The sequence below is a fragment of the Patagioenas fasciata genome, chromosome 13, assembly GCF_037038585.1.
Source record: "Patagioenas fasciata isolate bPatFas1 chromosome 13, bPatFas1.hap1, whole genome shotgun sequence".
Taxonomy (NCBI): Eukaryota; Metazoa; Chordata; class Aves; order Columbiformes; family Columbidae; genus Patagioenas; species Patagioenas fasciata.
In genome coordinates, this window is record NC_092532.1 from 13,031,087 (window position 1) to 13,049,498 (window position 18,412).

At 43.6% G+C, this 18,412-nt stretch overlaps 1 protein-coding gene across 2 annotated transcripts in view; it reads right to left on the bottom strand.

Annotated features, from left to right (window-relative positions):
- Positions 1-18,412, bottom strand: part of CMIP (c-Maf inducing protein) — a 131,448-nt gene that overhangs the window by 37,154 nt on the left and 75,882 nt on the right. For both annotated transcript variants that reach the window (XM_065848373.2, XM_065848374.2), the window contains exon 3: positions 15,298-15,348. In XM_065848373.2, the coding sequence (XP_065704445.1) occupies positions 15,298-15,348 (51 nt within the window). The remainder of the gene's footprint in view (positions 1-15,297; positions 15,349-18,412) is intronic.

Below are 18,412 nucleotides of genomic sequence, written 5' to 3' on the forward strand. Positions count from 1 at the left end.
CTCAACAGATACATTTCCCATGCTGAAGTTTATTCCTTGGTCCTGTAATATGAAGAAATCAATTTCAAAGCTGGATAAAAAGCTGGGGTGGGGGAAGCGCAAGTGTTAGACCAGTGGATTATTGCACTGAGCAGCTCCGGGCTGCCCCTAACTTGGGCGAGTTGTAACGTGATTTTGAGGAGCAGCTTCTCCAGCCTCGGCACTGCTGAAGGAAACCCTCTTGCTCAACAGGACGCAGCTCAGACAACCCCACCACAAACATCTTTCTTCCGCTGTCAAACCCGCTCTTGCTTGGGGAGGGAGGAGCAAAAGAGGTTCCCTTTGCCTTTTAGAGATGCCCTTTAAAAATTAAAATTCTGATAGTGCTGACGTACATCAGAGAAAAAGCAGGAGCTGTACTCCCTGCAAAAGCTGCTGCTCAGAGCGGGCAGAGCCAAGGGGAACATCAGGGGACGGCACCTTTGCAGACACGCTGAGCCCACCCCATGCAGAAAATCCCAAATTATCGGTCTCTGCTTCACGTTTTCAGCGCAAAGGTTTGCGCCACGCCGAGATACCGAGCTGTAATCTGCACGCAACACTACAGAAGTCCCGAGTGATGGTGGGAAAGTACCAGAAAACAAATAAATAACTAAACAGAGGAGCCATCCCCCAGAGGGCTGAACTCTGCTCTCCTGAACCTTTGCCCATGGTTACGCTGCTGGTTTTTCAGCAGAATGCTTTTCACTGTCGAGCGCTTTCCTGAAAGCCTCAATTAAAGCCTGAAACCTATCGGCCGGCTACAGAAGCGATTTGCTGGGTATCAGCAAGCACTGAGCCAACACCCAGCCATCTGCTCTACTCTACCTCTATTCTACCCGCGCCAACGCCGGAGCAAGGAGAAACACTTGTGAACTTAAAAGCAAAGTGCCGGGTAAAGACCTGTATCAGAGAACAGGGCTGCCAACACACACAAGGAGTTTGTTTCCCCTGGATGTAGGTGTAAAAGATGCTTTCAGTTGCTGAAAATACTCACACAACATTTATCATTAACAGAGAGTGCAAGAAAAATACTGGGCTGTGAATCTGGTTTCACTGGGATTTCACTAAAAGCAGTAGCTCCTCCAACAATTTATGGGAGTGAAAATAACACATGCCAACTTGGAATTTGACCCTCCTCATTACTGACCAGCCAGAACCACATGGCTAGTGTTGTTCCAAAATGTTGCTATGCTGACTTTAAAAGCAAAACCACTGAATTTAATAAGTACCCAGAAGAAGTAGCATGGGGAATAAATGACACTGACAGGGCATCCTTCATTCTCAAATCACTCTAATTAATTAAGTCTTGCAGAAACCCAACGACCTAAGTCTGAATCCTCTTTTAAAGGAGGAGGAGGAATTGAAATCCATGTGAAAAATTACTTTTCCAGTGTTATTAAGCAAGCAATTGCGACAGAAATCTGTAAGCAGTGGTTTTCCCATCAGTGCTCAAAAGCTTCTGAACACTGAACAGAAAGTTCAGGAGAGCCTAGGAAACTTTCTGCTTTTTTAAGTAACATCTTAGTATGTTTTTCTAGCCCATAATGGCCTCATCCTGTAGCCCTTGCTCATACACCACTTCCTTCGACAAGAGTGATGATACTGATGTAGCTGACATCTGAGAAAAATGGACTCTAACACACAAAATGGGAAGGCACAGAACAAGTGCCTCTATCAACCCTAGCAAGACCTTTCATGTTGGGAACATCTTAAAGCAGCTGGTGCACCTGATCCAAAGAGGGCAGGATGAAGTCAGCCCTGCTGATAACCAGATTTCATCCCTGCTTTGCTACTGGTGGCCAGGAAACATTCTATACTCTTGAGAACCTGTCTGCCCATCAGCAAGTACTATCTTCATTACATTAAAAAAAACCCTACCAACCCTAGTCCAGAATAGCCTGTTAAATTCTAGCTCTCTGTCCTTCAGCCTTTTACCGCACAACAGCATGCAACTAATTGCTTCTTTATTGGAGAAGCTACAGCTACTGCAGGAACGTAACGCTGACTTTGAAGGTTGTGTGTGCCAGCAATTGTTTATTTCTTGCTGAGCAACGAGGGCAATTCCAGCAAAAGGGAAAAGGGAAAAGGTCAAGCTCCCGCACAGAGGTCCTCCCCAGCTCATTGCAGAGATGGCTGAGCCAAGCTAGAGTTACAGTTTAATGTTGACGGCACTTATGTAAAATGGAGGTGCCTCTTGCTAGATGCAAATGTACAGAGGGAAAAAACCACAGAGAGCAGACACCAGAACAGTTTTCTCCACTGCAGCAGAACATTTTGTTAAAAAGCTGCGTAACAAGAAACAGGAAGAGTTGCTTGTGGTGTTTCAACACACGTGCTTGGTTTGCCCTACAAGGGCCAGGAGCTGCACCACGTATTCTTGAGCACCACCTACTGGCATTTTGTCTATTAACTTGTTGCCTTCATCAAAACAAAGATGGCATGGCACTCCCAGAACTCAGTTAGATCCATATTCTGCTTTTAATTCTAGCAGGTGTCACTCAGTTCATGGTATTCTGAAAAATACGTAGCTTGTTGCTAACAGAAGTTTCTCTGATAGCCAGAGATGGGTTTAAATCACCAGGTGGATCCACTGAAAGCCTTCTGAACTAAGTTCCTGCCTGCAACTTTTGACAATTTTAAGAGAAAAAGCAACTTACCTGAAATGACTAAATCTACAAGAAGTCCCTTTCCAGGCAAAGGACTGGGGCCAGGAGGAGATTATAAGAAACTTTCCAAATCGGGGACTTCAAACTGCTCATGCTGCAGTAATCAAACGGCTCACAACCTTCTGACAATTTTGCACAGAAAGACTCATGTGCTGCTCTCTAGAATTGCTGCAAAACAGCAGCAGCAACATTTTGCATTCTACCATGTTTTCAGGTCAAGGCATTTGCTGCATTTTTCCTTTTACTCAGCGCTAAATGCTGAAGTGCATCAACTTCTCTGCTTTGGTTGCTCCTCCGAATGCAGTTGCCTCACTTGAGGCTCCCTTGCCCACAGGCTCCTTGCCTGAGAACTGGAGGGAAATGTTATAAACTAGACTTCATCTTTCGCCAATTCATATAAAAAAAAAAGATTCTGACAAAATCACCATTAGTTATTGCACTGAGATTGGCACCCATGAATCTGCTCTGTGAATGAAATTATCAAGTGACAGTGCCTGCCCTGAGCAGCTCACACTCTTGATGATTAAAGGCAAGAAGGAGAAACAGAGCAAGAAAACCGAGGTGGTTTCCTTGAGGTCATACAACAAGCCAGGACCAGAGCAGAACTGAGGTCTTCAGATTCTCAGGCCTCCATACTGATTGTTAGATCGTGGCACCCCTCAGTAAAAGCACCAACACGCGCTGGAGCCGTAGCAACTGAATGTTGATACCCTGATGCTGTGCTTCCCCATCACATCTCCCATTTTCACTCTACATTCATTCATTTATTTTTTCCCCCACCAGTGTCTATCTCCTTGCTCAAGATCTCAGCTATTCCAGGCAAGAACTCCCAAACACTCAGATCGATATAGTTTCAAAGCCGACAGAGTTCAACGGGTTCAGCAAGTGGTGATGTGGGTTCAGCTGTTACTAATGCACAAGCTGGAACAACCACGCAGACACTTCCCACAGGTGCAGAGTTTGTCCTTTGCCCAGATACCACTGGGACAGTACCACTGCAAAGTAAAAGAATGCTGAAATAAACAGAATTTTAAAAGGACAAAACATGGATGAAACACATTTCTGCCTGAATCAAGAGAAGTGCAAAGTGGAAGCAGAATGAGGGGGCTCACAGGACAGCCTCCTCGTCCATGGTGACACTGGGCAGCTGCGACGTTAATGCACTGAAGAACTTGCTCCTGAAGATATATCTGTGTATACATATATATAAAAATATATAAATATATAGATATATATAATCTCTACCTCCTTTACACACAGCTGTCACCTGACTGACCATACTTCTGGGCTTCTGCTCTATGATGCACTCAAGACTCCTGCAAAAATATCCTTTAGCAACCAGGGGGGATGAGAGGATGGGAAAGGAAGGATATTCCATCCAAGAGAAAAAGAAAACCAAAAACACTGGGCAGGCAGGTCTTAAATGTTTGGGCTCCACTGAAGACAAACCTGCACGTGAATACTGTCTGTGTGCCTCCAAAAACTGAAGCTAGCTCAAAAACTGTGGCTTCCTTCTAGCCCCCTAAGCAGGGAGGGCACACCTTCCCACTACCAAACACAGAAACTGGGCTTTGTTTTTGCTGGTGTCTTGCGTTCCTCTCAGATTCCTGCACACAGCCCTTCGGTTACCGAGATGCAGAACAAGCTGGCCTATCCACAGCCAGCTCTCCCTTGGTCCCGCGTTCAAGACGCCGTTTCCCCAGCTAGAAAACGCAAAAAGGCCAACTGTGGCTCCAGCTGCACTTTGCATGGGATAACGCGGTTACTATCGTAACCAGACCTGTCCACAGGGGAGAGCTTTTTTGGCACAGGCGACATTGATGCATTCCCCGAAATCCTCCATCCCTGCTTCCATTTCCTTTTGGCAAACACTCCCATTCTTCAGGCCCCGGTTCCAGCACCAGCTTTACACTTCAGGTTGGCAAAACCTCAGCTTTCATCCTGCACACAGCAACTGCTGTTCCATATTTTTTTCATATCGGAGCCAAGCTGGGGTTTGTTTTTAATGTTGCTTTGGCTATGCGGAATTTCACTATGACTGCAGATACGTTTCTTGCAGAAGCACAGGCCACTCATGCTTGCAAAAAACATTGGTAGAAACATGGCTGTCATCTTGGGTTGCAAATCCCATGTATTATCTCCCCAACCAAAAGAAGAACTATTTTAAAATATGTTGTCCATTTGGGTGGGGTTTTTTTTTGTTTTGTTTTTGTTTTTAAGCAAAAGCCACACACCTTTTCCTCTTGATTTTGAGCAGGAAGAAAAATCTTCAACAACTTCAATACAGTTGAACACCAGAGTTGTCCCACCTGTACAAGAAAGATCTGTCCTAACTGTAGGCTGGTGGGGGTTACAAACCCTCCTGAGTTGCTTTAAACTCTTACGCAGGATGAGTGAAAAACCCCTTCACATAGAGGTAGCTGGACTCACACAGCTACAGCAGGAGCCACATACTGTGCTTGATCTACAGCACTTTAACAGCCTCTGACTCTGAAGGTTTCAAACATGTTTAGGCACAACCACCCCCTCCTCTCGCAGGACCTCACTGCTGCAGCATTTTCAGCCCTTTTCTCTGGAGCAGCAAACGCTCAACACGGACGCTGTCTGGACGTCGGGATCGCCGTGTTCTGGCACAACCCACAGTTTCCAGAGGGGTGCGAGTCTGACGTGCTCTTGTATTTGAGATGATGCAGCAGGAGCTGGAGTCAGCAAAATCATGTTCCATTAAAAAAAAAAAGAGTAGACTACTATATGAAAAGCAGGAATATGTGTACCATATACACTCCACGCCTTCCAAAACCTTCAGTGGACTAACTGCATTGCAGTATGTGGGGGTGGGGGAGAGTAGTATTAAATAAATAAACTGTAGCAGATCCTGTATGACTGGGGAGTTTCGCATGCAAACAGAAAGCAGAAAGCCCTTTAACTGCCACCTGAATGTGGTCCTTGCTGTGTGCTTCTCTGTGCAGAGACCTAACATTACTGACTGCGTTACAGAATGCCTCTGACACCAAACTGAACCGATCCAGGTTGCTAATACCTTTAGACTTCATATTCCCTTCACACTTCATATTCCACACATGATGGCTGTGTCTGTGGAGCCTGGTCCTTGACATCCACCAGCTCTCAGCCTGCACTGGGAATAAATGGCTTTGCCACTACAGAGAGGAGATAGTGTGTGGGAAAACACACGCACAATCTTATCGCCATTGCACTTTGACCGGGTTTGCTGAAGAAAAAGCTGCGTGCAAGGCCACGGTAAAGAACAGCCAGGCAGCGTACCTGACACACAGAAATGCCCCCACGCTGACACGACAGCCTCCACATCCCACCCGGGCACGAGAGGGCTGGTCATCACCGGGAACACAGGACACGGCCCCATCTGCGAGGCTGCAAAACCCGTGCCACTAATTTCAAGCACATAAGAACTCTGACCAGAAGAACTTGCCACCAGAGAAAGCACCTCAAATTGGGATTAAGTGGCTACTAATGCTCCACATTGCAGTAGCTGTTAATAAAATATAATCCCTGAAAAAGAATCTATTCCCCTTCTATTTTCCGGGAAATGCCAGTAAGATTAGGTAGCACTGAGTAGCACACAAAGCAATTATTTCTTCCCAGATATGCAAACCCGATTAGAAAGCCACGTCATCCCTTTTCCTTATTACTCTCCACTGCTAGCAATGAGCACTCTCAGCCTTTCCTGCCCTCCTCCTGTCTCACCAGTCAGCAAAACCTTCCAAGTGGACGTTTACCCACCTGTTTCACTTTCTCCTCCTTGGCAAATATGTTGTTTTGCTGAGTTTCTAGCACTTCAACACCATAAATGGCTTTGAAATTGGCTTCTCTCTCTTGTGCACCTGCATCATCAATGTCGTCAGCAAGAGAGATGTGCACGGCCCAAGGAACATGTTTGTGTCAGAAAGCTGCTGCAGAGCCTTAGGGAAAGCACAGATCCTGGATACTGGTGTGATGCTTGCAAGCATCTTAAAAGGGACTTCAGAAAAGCAGGGTATTTCTGTCTTCAGATCACTGGGTTTGGAGCTCTTAATTTCCCAGTTTCTCACAGGGAGATGGCAGATTTCAGAGCAGCATTTGCATCTGGAATAGTCCCATCACTTTGTTCCGTGTTTTCACATCACATCACATCTTACTGCACCACATCAGCAGAAAAAACCACACTTCTCCCAGCTCTTTAGCCCCCCAAAATGCCACTGAATCTCTGCAATTTGCTCGTTTCCTTTCTCCTTTGTACAAATGCGTGTGACATGCAAGACCAAATCAAATCTCGCAGCATTCAGTTTTCTGATCCCAAATCTGGCTTCCTCACAGGGGATCGGAGATCTCTGGGGTGCTACCGAGACCGCTGCTCACCTCGCTGTGAGAGACAAATGCAAGTAAGTCACTCACAACAGCCCCAGTTGTCCTTGATGGATCTTGCCTCTGGTCACACAGGCTCATCTAGTATTCCAATCTTCAATACCACAGTAAAGAGAACCAGAGACCAGGTTATTTGGTAAATAGCTGCGATGCAATGGTTTCTGAATGAAGACAGGGCAATAAAGGGCATACTTTGCTAGCATTGTTTTCTGACACTATTTTCCTAATTCTGAAGTAATCACTATTCTAGGAAAAAAAAGACAAGGAGGTGTGACAGACAAACTGAAGATGCGACTTGTAGCAAGAGCGAGGGCAGGTGATACAGGCTGTGATACCCGCAACATACTGTTCCAGGTTTCTGTGGGTATTAGCAGCAGTTTTACAATTCTCTAATACATCATGTATACTATGATGCACTCAACACACCAATTATATTAGGAGAAATGTAAGGATAAAACTATGCAAGAAGGGGAAGGGAAAGAGAAACACTTAGATCCCCTTTGTTCCTTCAGGCTCACGTAGGTCTTCAGACGCCCAGCATCCTCGCAGCATCCCGAGTGCAGAACTGGGCCCCAAGACAGCACCTTAACAAGGCACTTAGCATGTGTCAGCTCCCAGAGTCAGGCTTTCACACCCAATGCATCATGTGAGGAGCGTAATTACACTCCTGGGAAATACTACCAGTCTTGTTCTGTCTTCGTGAGAGATCTCCTGAAACTAAAATTTTCTGCAGCTAGGAAGCTGAACGAGAGACAAATTTTGGTGCAGCTCTATATTATGACAGCTATAAAGGAGAAGTTGTAATTTGGTGAAACTAGTGGTCACTGTGACCTGGAAGTCCTGAATTGCAAAGAATTAGTCATAAGGTCAGCCCTGGCATAATGCAGAGGAGCAGTTCTCCAGGACAAAAACCAAGGATCTCTCTTGGCCAGCAGATCAACATTCCTGAGAAGCAACACACTCCAGCAATTGTATTTACTCCTCTTCAGAGCTGAGACCTAAGTACACAATAACAAGGCAACCTGTTTATTCAGCTGTTTTTGACACCCCTCTATCTTCAGACCTAATATTAGTTTGAATAGGACAGCATCCAAGTCTAGAGGGGAAAATTTAGAGCTGGTCCTGACTTAGCCAAAGCAAGAGAGAAAATAACTATCTAGTTTCTACTCAGATTTCATCACTAGGCCATTAATTGGCTTGAGTTCTACCTCCTTAAAAAAAAAGAAAAAAAAAAGCCCGTTTTGGCAACGCAGTAGGCAGCTATGGGTATAGGAAACCATCGTGCGCACGGGTGGGTGAGGGCAGAGCAGCGCGGAGCAGCGGCTCGGATCCCAGCTGGCACCTCAGCGTGCTGCCGAGAGACTCTTCCAGCTGGACAAAGCACTGTGCTGACAGGGATACCCAGCTCCCAGATTTAAACTGATTCGTGTTAAGCCAGCACAGAGCACAGACAAGGCTCAGCTGCCGCTGCTGCAGACGGACCTTGTGGGAGGGACCTGCTCCAGCGTCTCTCTGAAAGAGCGAGGTGTTTTCCTAATGCAAAGGCAGTAAAAGCTTAAAAAAAAAACCTAACCACTCTGTCCGTATCAAGTTATTCAAATATCACAAGGGATTAATTAAAAAAATGAAAGAAAAAACCTTCTGTCTAGATGCAGTTCTGTCAACATCTTGTCTGTTTTTCATCTATTCTTTTCCACTTCCCAAAGTGGGATCAATGCCGTTCTGCTGTGACAGCACCGTTACCGCTTGCAAACCAAGATTTCAGAAACGGAAAACAAGGCCAAGAATTTTCAAGTGGTTTCTGATAACAGATGGCCCAAGACTGATCAAAGTCATGCAGGAAAATGGACTTCATGTGCTCACAGACATGTCTTAATAAAAAAGAAAGTTGTAGGGGAGAATACTTAACTACAAAAAATAAACATTATGGAAATTAAAGGCTCTAAGTATGACAAGATTTCCACGATGTACTCCCAAATTTGCAGTGAGGTTGTTCAGACTATAGATCGGGCAGTATCTTCGAGTACCACATGAAGAGCAGGGGGATGTCACTGGAGACCCCCATGCAGGCAGACACAGCTGCATTTCTCATTACCTTTCAAATACCAAAGAACGAATCTTGGCAGTAAACATCAGCCTAACCGTGAGGTGCGTCAGGAACTGAAAAATGCCAATATATGGATTTTTAGTCCCACTGCGTTCTCTAGAAAGCTCTAACTGGTACCAGCTTCTCTTCTTGGCAACACAGATCCATCAACACACCACTTGGAACCTGAATCTGTTCCCTACAAAGTGTAAAGTCCAGTCTGAAACTCCATCAGGATGCTCAAAGTCCTGCAGAAAAGAGGTTCTGGCTATCTTAAAAACCTGTTCATTGCCTCCCATAACTGGTACCCGTGTATTCCACGGGAAGAGTAAAACCACCAGCCAAAATCTTGTGGCCTGCCTTTCGTCCATCAAAGAAACCTGCTCCTCCAAAACTGTCAAAGCCCGCAATGCTTTTGAGGCCCTGAGGATTCAAAACGCAAAAGTTAATTTCACAGTTTAGGCTCCCAGTAACATATTAGTGACTCGTATGCAGACACAAAAGGAAAAAGAAAAAATACACGGAAAAAAAAAGCTGTTGTTGGTCTAACTGTATGATAATTATTTCTTGTTTCACCTCAAAATCGCACAAAATGTGAACTTCTGTGTTCTGTGAAAATATCTCAGGTTTTCAGCTAAAAAAAAGCAAAGAAACAGCCAAGTCGCATGTGCTGTGCAACCACCAAAGAGAGGGTCTATAGTCCAGGAACTACCACTCCAAAGAACCACGGAGCTCTTTGAATACTGCTGTCACTATGCGGAACAGCACATGGCTGTCCCACCTCTCAAATCATAAATTACGTGATTAAATACAAATGGCAGACATGGGCCTTTTTAACCATAACCGCTATGATTTTTTCCTGATCTCATAGTTTTAAGGCATGATTTACCGAGATTTTAAGGCTATCAATTTCTTTAATGTCATCATTTAAATTCTATATAAGCCCCACTCCTGTATCAGCACTATTTTTATTCATTACCATGGTGACAAAACTGTAAAGGTGCTTTACACAAGGAAGGCTTTACCACACTTTCGAGAACGGTTTCTCTCAACTTAATTTTTTGCAGTTTTAAAGCCCAGAAAAATAACTCCCTCTGAACTTTCACGGTTAGATACAAGAACTGATACTTACCCACAGCTATTGTATAAAAATCTATGTGGTACTAATGGGCAAGGAATTCGTAACCTAGACACACTAAAGACCAGAAAGCGTATCAGCATTCAGGTCAAGTATGACTTTATAAATATATATGTTAAGTATTACTTTATAAATACATATATATATCTATATCTGTATCTATGTATATATATATCCCTTTGCAATCAATAGGACTGCTTGTGCATGGAAGTATCTATATCCTGAAGACACAGACACAACAATGCCTATGAGAAACAGGGATGTATTAATTCAAAATCAAAATTTTTGAATGAAGGCCAACATGACTTGGTTTAGCATTCAATTGAAAATGTTTGCAAATCCCAAATGACAGCATTGTTCCAGTTTCTCAACTCATGGGAATCAAAACATGGTGTCTGTGTGGAAAACGAATTCTAAAACAAAGGTAATGTATTGTCAACGGCAAGTCAGGGGTGCATACGTGTGCTGGGCTTCACAAGCACGGACAGCGGGATGGGGGAGCTGACTGCTCCCCTCTGCTCAGCATTGTGAGACCACACATGAACATTGTGTCTGGCTTGCGGGTGCCCAGCTCAGTTGTACGGACTCTCGGCAACCTTGTACAACTTCAAAATTTACCCTGCGCTGAGTGAGGAGAAGGGCGGCGTGGGTGGGGAGAGGAACAGATGATGTTCGAAGGTCCTTTCCAGCCTAAACAATTCTACAATTCACACATTTGCACTGTCCACAGATGGGTAAAATCCCTAATGAGGCAGCACTACTCATTAGGGGACAGCTGAGGACTGGTTAATAGCACCAGTAGGAAAGCCAAGGTATAGACAAGCCTGCCTAGAAGATTCAGGTCAGAGGCACACAAAGCTCAGCTTGAGTCATGCTTCACGCTTTACTGCAGACTTAGGTCTGTTCTTTCTGTATTGTGTCAATTCAGGACATTCCCCCAAAGGCCATCAACTGACATGTTTCATTGCTGCATCATTCAGCTAACTAGAAAACACAAGCAACCCACATCCTACAACGAGGGCGATGTTCAGGGTTTACTATCGAGCATGCTAAGAAATGCCACATGCCCTGTGTAACCTTTAGGGGCACCCCCCCGAAAAAAATATACCTGTACGCTGGATCACAAGAGAAGACCTAAAGACCCTAGGAGAAGACCTCACCACTTACGTCCTTTTTAATTCAAGTGCAACATGATACTAAATTAGTCAAGCAAGTCTTTTAATGACTAATACGGTGTAGTACAGTTCAGTGTTCACTACAGAGGATGGTACCTCTATGTGCTAGGCACCGTACAAATACACAGAAAGTCCTTAGCCTAAAGACGGCAAGATATAAACAAGCAACAAAGAAGATGGATATCATCTGGGAAAATGCCAAGGGTACGTATTTGCTTATTTGTGCGTGTCCCAAAAACACCAGTCCCAAGCCAAGCTGAGCTGCATCCATCCCCTACAGAAGTGGTTGGTCATCACTGTATCCAGCCTAGACCATAAAGGGCATGTGTTACTCTCTTTTGTATATTCACAGAAAGTGTTGTTAGCTTTACTGATACACTGTTATGACTTAGCAGCTTCCAAAGATTACATATCATGGTTTCAACCCAACCTCCCTGGTTGAAAGGAATGTTTCTTACATTATGGATTAATTATTTGTTTACATTTGAGGATCCGGACAGTTGTTAACATGTTATGTTGATTCTCTGGACAAAGATACTTTGGCTTAGCTATAACCTGAAGGAAATCAGGATTCCTAAAAATAGGCTGAGGTGGCCAAAATCCTTCAGGAGTTGTGATACACACTGATATGCAGATTAATTGTAGAATTATGAGTAACCTTTAGTGAGAGGGTTTGAAATGGAAAACCCAAAGAGAAAATGACTATGTAAGGAACAGTCTGTCCCTACATCCATGCTTTCTTTTATGAGCACGGTATTCAGGCAGAAAGTCACATCTAAAGAGCTGTGTAAGCATCTTGACAGCTAGTTAGTTGGATGACACATAAAACCTCTTGGAGCTGGATCTAAAACATGGATAATTATGTGTTTGGTTTTCTTTTATTCCTGTTTATCTGTAGCATCTCTTTTATTATTCTCTGGGCTGCAGAAAGAAATTATTCTTGATTTTTATTTCAATGTTTGCCTCTAGGGCAAAAATTACTTGTAGGGTGCTGCCTGGCAAATTGAATTCCCACATCATGTTAATCCTCAAAACTGCACCACATAAAAGCTCTCTCACAGACCTTAGCACCTTCATACAAGACCAAAGGATAGCCAGTACATGCCCGGACCTTAAGAGCTTCCCCAAACACTTAACAATGCAGCTATGCACTGGACCTATCCAGGTAGCTCAGATTATATGCAGCATATGAGTCCCACGGCTTGAAGCACAGGAAAGGAGCCAGAAGGACACTGACAGAATATGAATCTGCTCCCACAATCATAATTGACGTATTCCTGTTTTAAGATCAAGGAGGGCAATCCCCACTGCTGGCACCTCTCAGAATATCCGCTTGCCATCTGTAAAATGTGTTCCTCCAGCCCTGTTTGGGCAGGGGAAGGGCAGGTCTCCTGCTCCACCTACATCTTGTCCCTGATACAGTGGGGCTCTGGGCTCAGCTGGAACCCCCAAATGCTTCCGCCACACTGGAACAATAACAAGCTCATCTCTGTGGAATGTTTTCCCCCAAATAACCACTTCAGCTATCTGCACCAGTTTGCATCTGTGTTCTACGTGCCCGCAGAAGTATTTTGACCTACTATTTGTAAGACCACTGGACAAATATATAATTCATCAGCACAACCACACAATTCTAATACAGCTGCGGCAATCTCTCTGCCAGCTGGTGCTTTGTGTAAATGGCCCATTCCAGAATAATAGGCTTCCTGTTTTTTTTACGGGGGTTCCCTTACTACCTGCTTAATCATCAAACATACAAATCATGGAGTGAGATGAACCGCGGCACCTGGCTCTTCAAGGCATAGGCTGTGGTGCTCATAGAGATAAACCTCACTGAGGCTGACCACATAACTGTGCTCCTCCATGCTCCTTCTGGATACACTGCTTGTCTTGCCTCTTAATTCTGCTGTGATCTCACTTAAACCTGTGAAATATCAACCAAAGTAAAGAGCAGAAAGCTACCAGGTGCTCTTCCTCTGAACTATTAAGCAACAAACCCCATAAAAACGATCTCCAGCTTAGCAAAGAAGAATTTATTGGTGTAAAGTACCTGGGCAGTGACTAAACCCTGTCACCATTCTTATGGGAAACGGCTACTTGCTATTCTTGGTAAAGGGAAGGACTTTCAAATCAAGATAATGTTTCATTTGTTTTTCAGAAACCGACTTAATGGGGGTGGGGAGGGAAGCAAGGAAGCAAAAATAAATTCTACTTTGCAACAAGTTAAATTACTCAGAGTTTCCCAAAATGAGAGGCTTGGTCAGAAGCATTGGAAAGTTTAAGAAATACTCCTTTAAAAACAACTCCCACAGAGTAAAGCTCCCTCTCCATGACTGAAAGGCATGTGAGCAAGCCAGGTCATTCTGTCTAGGCCTTTTTTTGGTATATAATTTAACTGATGGGGTGGGTGACGGTGGGGCCAGGCTGCACTTTTACCACTCTTTACTGGTTTTTTTCCAGAGCTGTACCTCCAACCCCAATTTTCTCCTTGCTGCAGGAGCAAAGCGGGCACATGCCTCCAGCACATTAACACCGAAGCCACCCTGGTTGGGGGGGAGGCAGACAAAGAAACTCCATCATTATTTCTGTCCAGGCTTTCTCTGATCATCATTGACTGCTGAAGCAGGAGGGAAAGTGACAGCCACACAGAGATACTGCCTCTGCATGCTTTTAGCTCTTTGTTATCCTCAGGAGTTGTAAAGAAAGCAAGGCTGCCTAGGCATTCTGTTAACGATACTGTCAAAAGGCCAAAATAAAGTGCCGCACCACAGCCCAGCCTTCTGCTATCAGCACCACTGTCCCACACTCATTTAGGCAATCCCAGGAACAGGCTGGAAAACACGCCAGCGGTCTGGGAAAGATCTCGACACTTGGCTTGTACTGATAAGAACCCGGGTCCGCTCAGAATGTGATTCTGCCAGATGCCGATCGCTACACAAAGCACACCAGTAGTGTAGTTTTGCCACACAACTATTTGGTAACTATCAAACACACCTACAACAAAACCAGTTTGGTGGGAGGGACTTCCTTGTATTTTCCCATGTGGTTGCTGTCAGCAGGCTGAAATCTTGATAAACTACACAGCCAACCTGGCTGACGGCACTGAAACCCAGACGAAGACAAGCCCTGAGTTGAAAAGCTACTGCTTGTGTTTCCCACCGCAAGACAGGAGAGGACAACCAGATTCAGTATCTGGCCAAAACTTGTTTCCACCTGCATCAAAGATCCATACAGATTCCAACCAAAGGTCAGTAGCTACAGTTTTCAATGAGGAATGTGCTGCTTTTGAGAGACAACATTGTCACTGTCATCCACTTCCACAATCAGTCCATTGTTTCCACTGAAAATGAAAAGGGCCCGAGATCTCCAAAATGGAAACTGCCTTTAAACCCAAATCCTCCTGAAGCATAAACAAAGACTGATGCCTAACAGGTTGATGCTACTTACAAAAAGCAACTCTAAAAGACACCCTTTCTCCCTAGTTTCTCATAAAAACCAAACAAACAAAACCCCCAAGCATCCCAAGACTCCAGAGCATATGTTTAGGCTGTAGTCATTCTGTAACATACTACACAGCACAAAACCAAAACCATCCAATCTCTATACTCTTTAAATATTAATTCACTGGCTATTTACTTTTTGAAGTAAATTGATAAAGCTGGGCTGTGTAACAAGTTAATTTGCCCACTTCATGATACAAACAAGCTGGAACTGCATACATGTTCTGATTTAGGGTTTCTGCAAGACAAATACTTTATCCATACAGGAATAGGGAATGCTAGAAAGTATTCTTAGGGGTAGATAAGGAAGATAGTGAAGTACAGAACTTACCTTCCACTGCAAAGAATGGAACCACTGATCCCTCAGGTAACTGTTGGCAGCCTGCAATAAACCACAGTTACAAACAGAATCATTAGTTTCTACCAGTGTTTCAGATCACCCAGCCAAAACCAAGCATGTGTGCCCTAAGCCCAGTAAGGCTGCACTCACCGTGTCCTTCTGAACTTGCTGACCCTGGCTAACTTCACCCCAGCCTCACCAAAGCGCGGGGAACTCTTTGCTCAAAGCTACAACTTTACAGTATAACCAGTTTATTTTCACAGAAAGCAGTGACACGAAGACCTTGCTGCAAATGTAAAACGCTGAACCAAAACCTTACAAAACATTAACCTCCTATGAAACGGTGCCCAACTCAAAGGCTGTGAAAAATCCTCCCTGATTACAGTAAGGTTTTGGTCACATCTTTGATGTCTGTAGGACATTTGCCTTTGCTATTAATCTCCGGGAGCAGAGCAAGAAGGCGGGTTGACGTTTTACGAGAAGGGGTGGGTTTTTTCCATACTCTAGTTTCCCTTCTTGTCCTGCTCCTCAGCTGGCCCCAAAGCAATTCAAATCAGCTCTTTCAGCGATATTAAAACGAGTGAAAAGCACAACACACACAGACGTGCAGATACATGCACAGACTGTTTGCAGCAACAGCATAAATGTTGCAATAATCACTCCCAGCAATCGCCCAGTTTTGTCCGTATTAAGCAGAGCTGCCAGAAATTCTCAATGTGAAGCCAGGTTCGTAGCCAACGGAGGAATAGTTCAACACTCCCAAAGGTCAAAAGGCTCGGTATCAAAAAATATAAAAGCGTCCACAGTGACGTAAATATGCATGCCTTAACAAGGTGACATAAGTTTGAAATATTTGAGTGGGTAGAGATGCCCTTTGGCTTTTCCAGCTCTATCTCATCGCTGCCAGTGCGCCATTTCTACTTAGGATTCAAAACGTTTTACATAAGCAGTGAAAATTACGGCATAGCCTATAAATCCATTATTAAATAAAACCAAAAAAGTGACGTTTTTTACCTAAACCCCACGTGCTTCTTGCAAATTAAAGCATCATTCAACACATTCCATCCCCCGACACCTCTTCAGGTAAGTATTCAAAATCCACACCACAGTGTGAATCTGATTTCCTGACACTGGTTCAATTCACTGATCATGGCAAGAACATTAGAAGTAAAAATGTTGCATGGCTACCAAAACCACGTTTAATCTCGAGGTCAGATACTGGTGCCTCCGTGGCATAAATTTGGACTGATTCTCTGAATTAAATGGAGTACTGCTCTTCTACATACATATTGCCCATTATTTATTTATATATTAATGAGAATCAATTGCTCCTCCAGTAGATCTCTAGGCAATAAGGCAGCAAAAACCTATCATAAATAATCCTGGCTGACCATAGAGGTTATCAAACCCAAACTTTCATGAAGAATGCTGACACAGCACAATATGAATTTGCTATAAATGGAAACAAAAAGCATAATTTAATTTTGTTTTGTTTTGTTTTTTTTTTTGGCATGAAATGAAAAATCATAAAAACATTTAGAGTGCAGATCTTCAGGATATTTTGGTTTGCCAATATTTAATAATTTTCTTTCTGTTATTTACACAGTATTTTATATGTGTGCATCATATGATAAGACAGACCTTTTACCTATATATTATAGAATTGAATTTCAAGTCACTATGCTTTATACTATATTTTAATAATAAAAAGGTCAAAAATAATTTGCCACAAAAAGCCTGAAGAACATTTTAAACATAATTAAAAAGCCATGAAGAACATATACTTTGATATTTCTTACCTATGTTCGGACAAAATGCTTTAAAAACCCATCACATTTCTTCGAAAGATTCCATTTCAATTTTTAATTTTTTTTTTTTTACAGAAGAAGAAACTGTTTCATGTAAGGGAACAAAAAACCTTCATTTCAAATGCTCTCATCAAAACCTTTTAAAGGATAAGCAAAGCAGGAACTTATTGTAGGTTTAAGCATGTATACTACGCAATAGCACCAATAATATTGCAGGTGACACATCCATTACTTCCTTAAATAAAAATATATGCAGATTGAGTATATAGAAGGTATGCGAATTAAGACAGTTATTTAAATTTGATAAAATCCATAATATTCCAGAGAAATTAAGTACTTTCCCTCAAACAGGCAAAACATCAACCTGATTTAGTCCCTGGTCTGACCATTACATGACCCAAACCAAGAAGCACTGAGGTCTAAAGTCAGAGCAAAATGCTAAAGCCCTAAATGGGACCTCTTGAGAACTGTTAATTGTTCTACTTTTGGGATGTCAGTAGCTACAGATTGTAAGACCACTACAAATAATTAGAAAATATAATGTGTAGATAGATTGTGCAACCAACTGAAGCCTTAAATAAACTGGATGACAGAAACTACTAGTGAGGACAACAGCATCAGGCAGAGGTAGTGGCAGAAGCGGAATGCAAATACTGGAGAAGAAAACCTTTCAGTTGGAAGAGACCCTCAGGATTGAGTCCAACCATAACCCAACTCCAGCACTAACCCATGTCCCTAAGAACCTCGTCTAAACGCCCTTTAAACCCCTCCAGGGATGGTGACTCCACCACTGCCCTGGGCAGCCTGTTCCAATCAAGGAAACTTGCACCTGGATGTAGAGTTTGAACCACCCTAAAACCAGAAACCCTAAGAGCTCAGGTTGTTGTTCAAGACCACTTCCAAGGAAAATCAAGACAAAGAAGAGAAAGAGAACACAAAAGTGGAAAACCAAACCTTTAGGGAATCCCCACACTTCTATTAATGATCAGGACTCAACGGTAAGAGGAACTTGGAAAGTCATCGGTCACTTCACCAGCGCTCTGTCCACAGTGTTCACCACAGATAGGCTGAAAGCGTTTAGCACAACCACCGTTATCTGGTGGAGCTGTCTGACACCCGCATTCCCCATGAGCAGAGACTAATCCTCCCAGCACACCCTTCCTTCCGCCTGCCCGACTCCAGCGAGCACCAAAACCACAGCCAAGCGCAGGAAACGCTGTATCTTCCGCAGAGGACAACCAAGAGCTCGCTCTTGCACGGCATCCCGTGGTCCTCCTCCCTCCTCTTTTTTCAGGTTT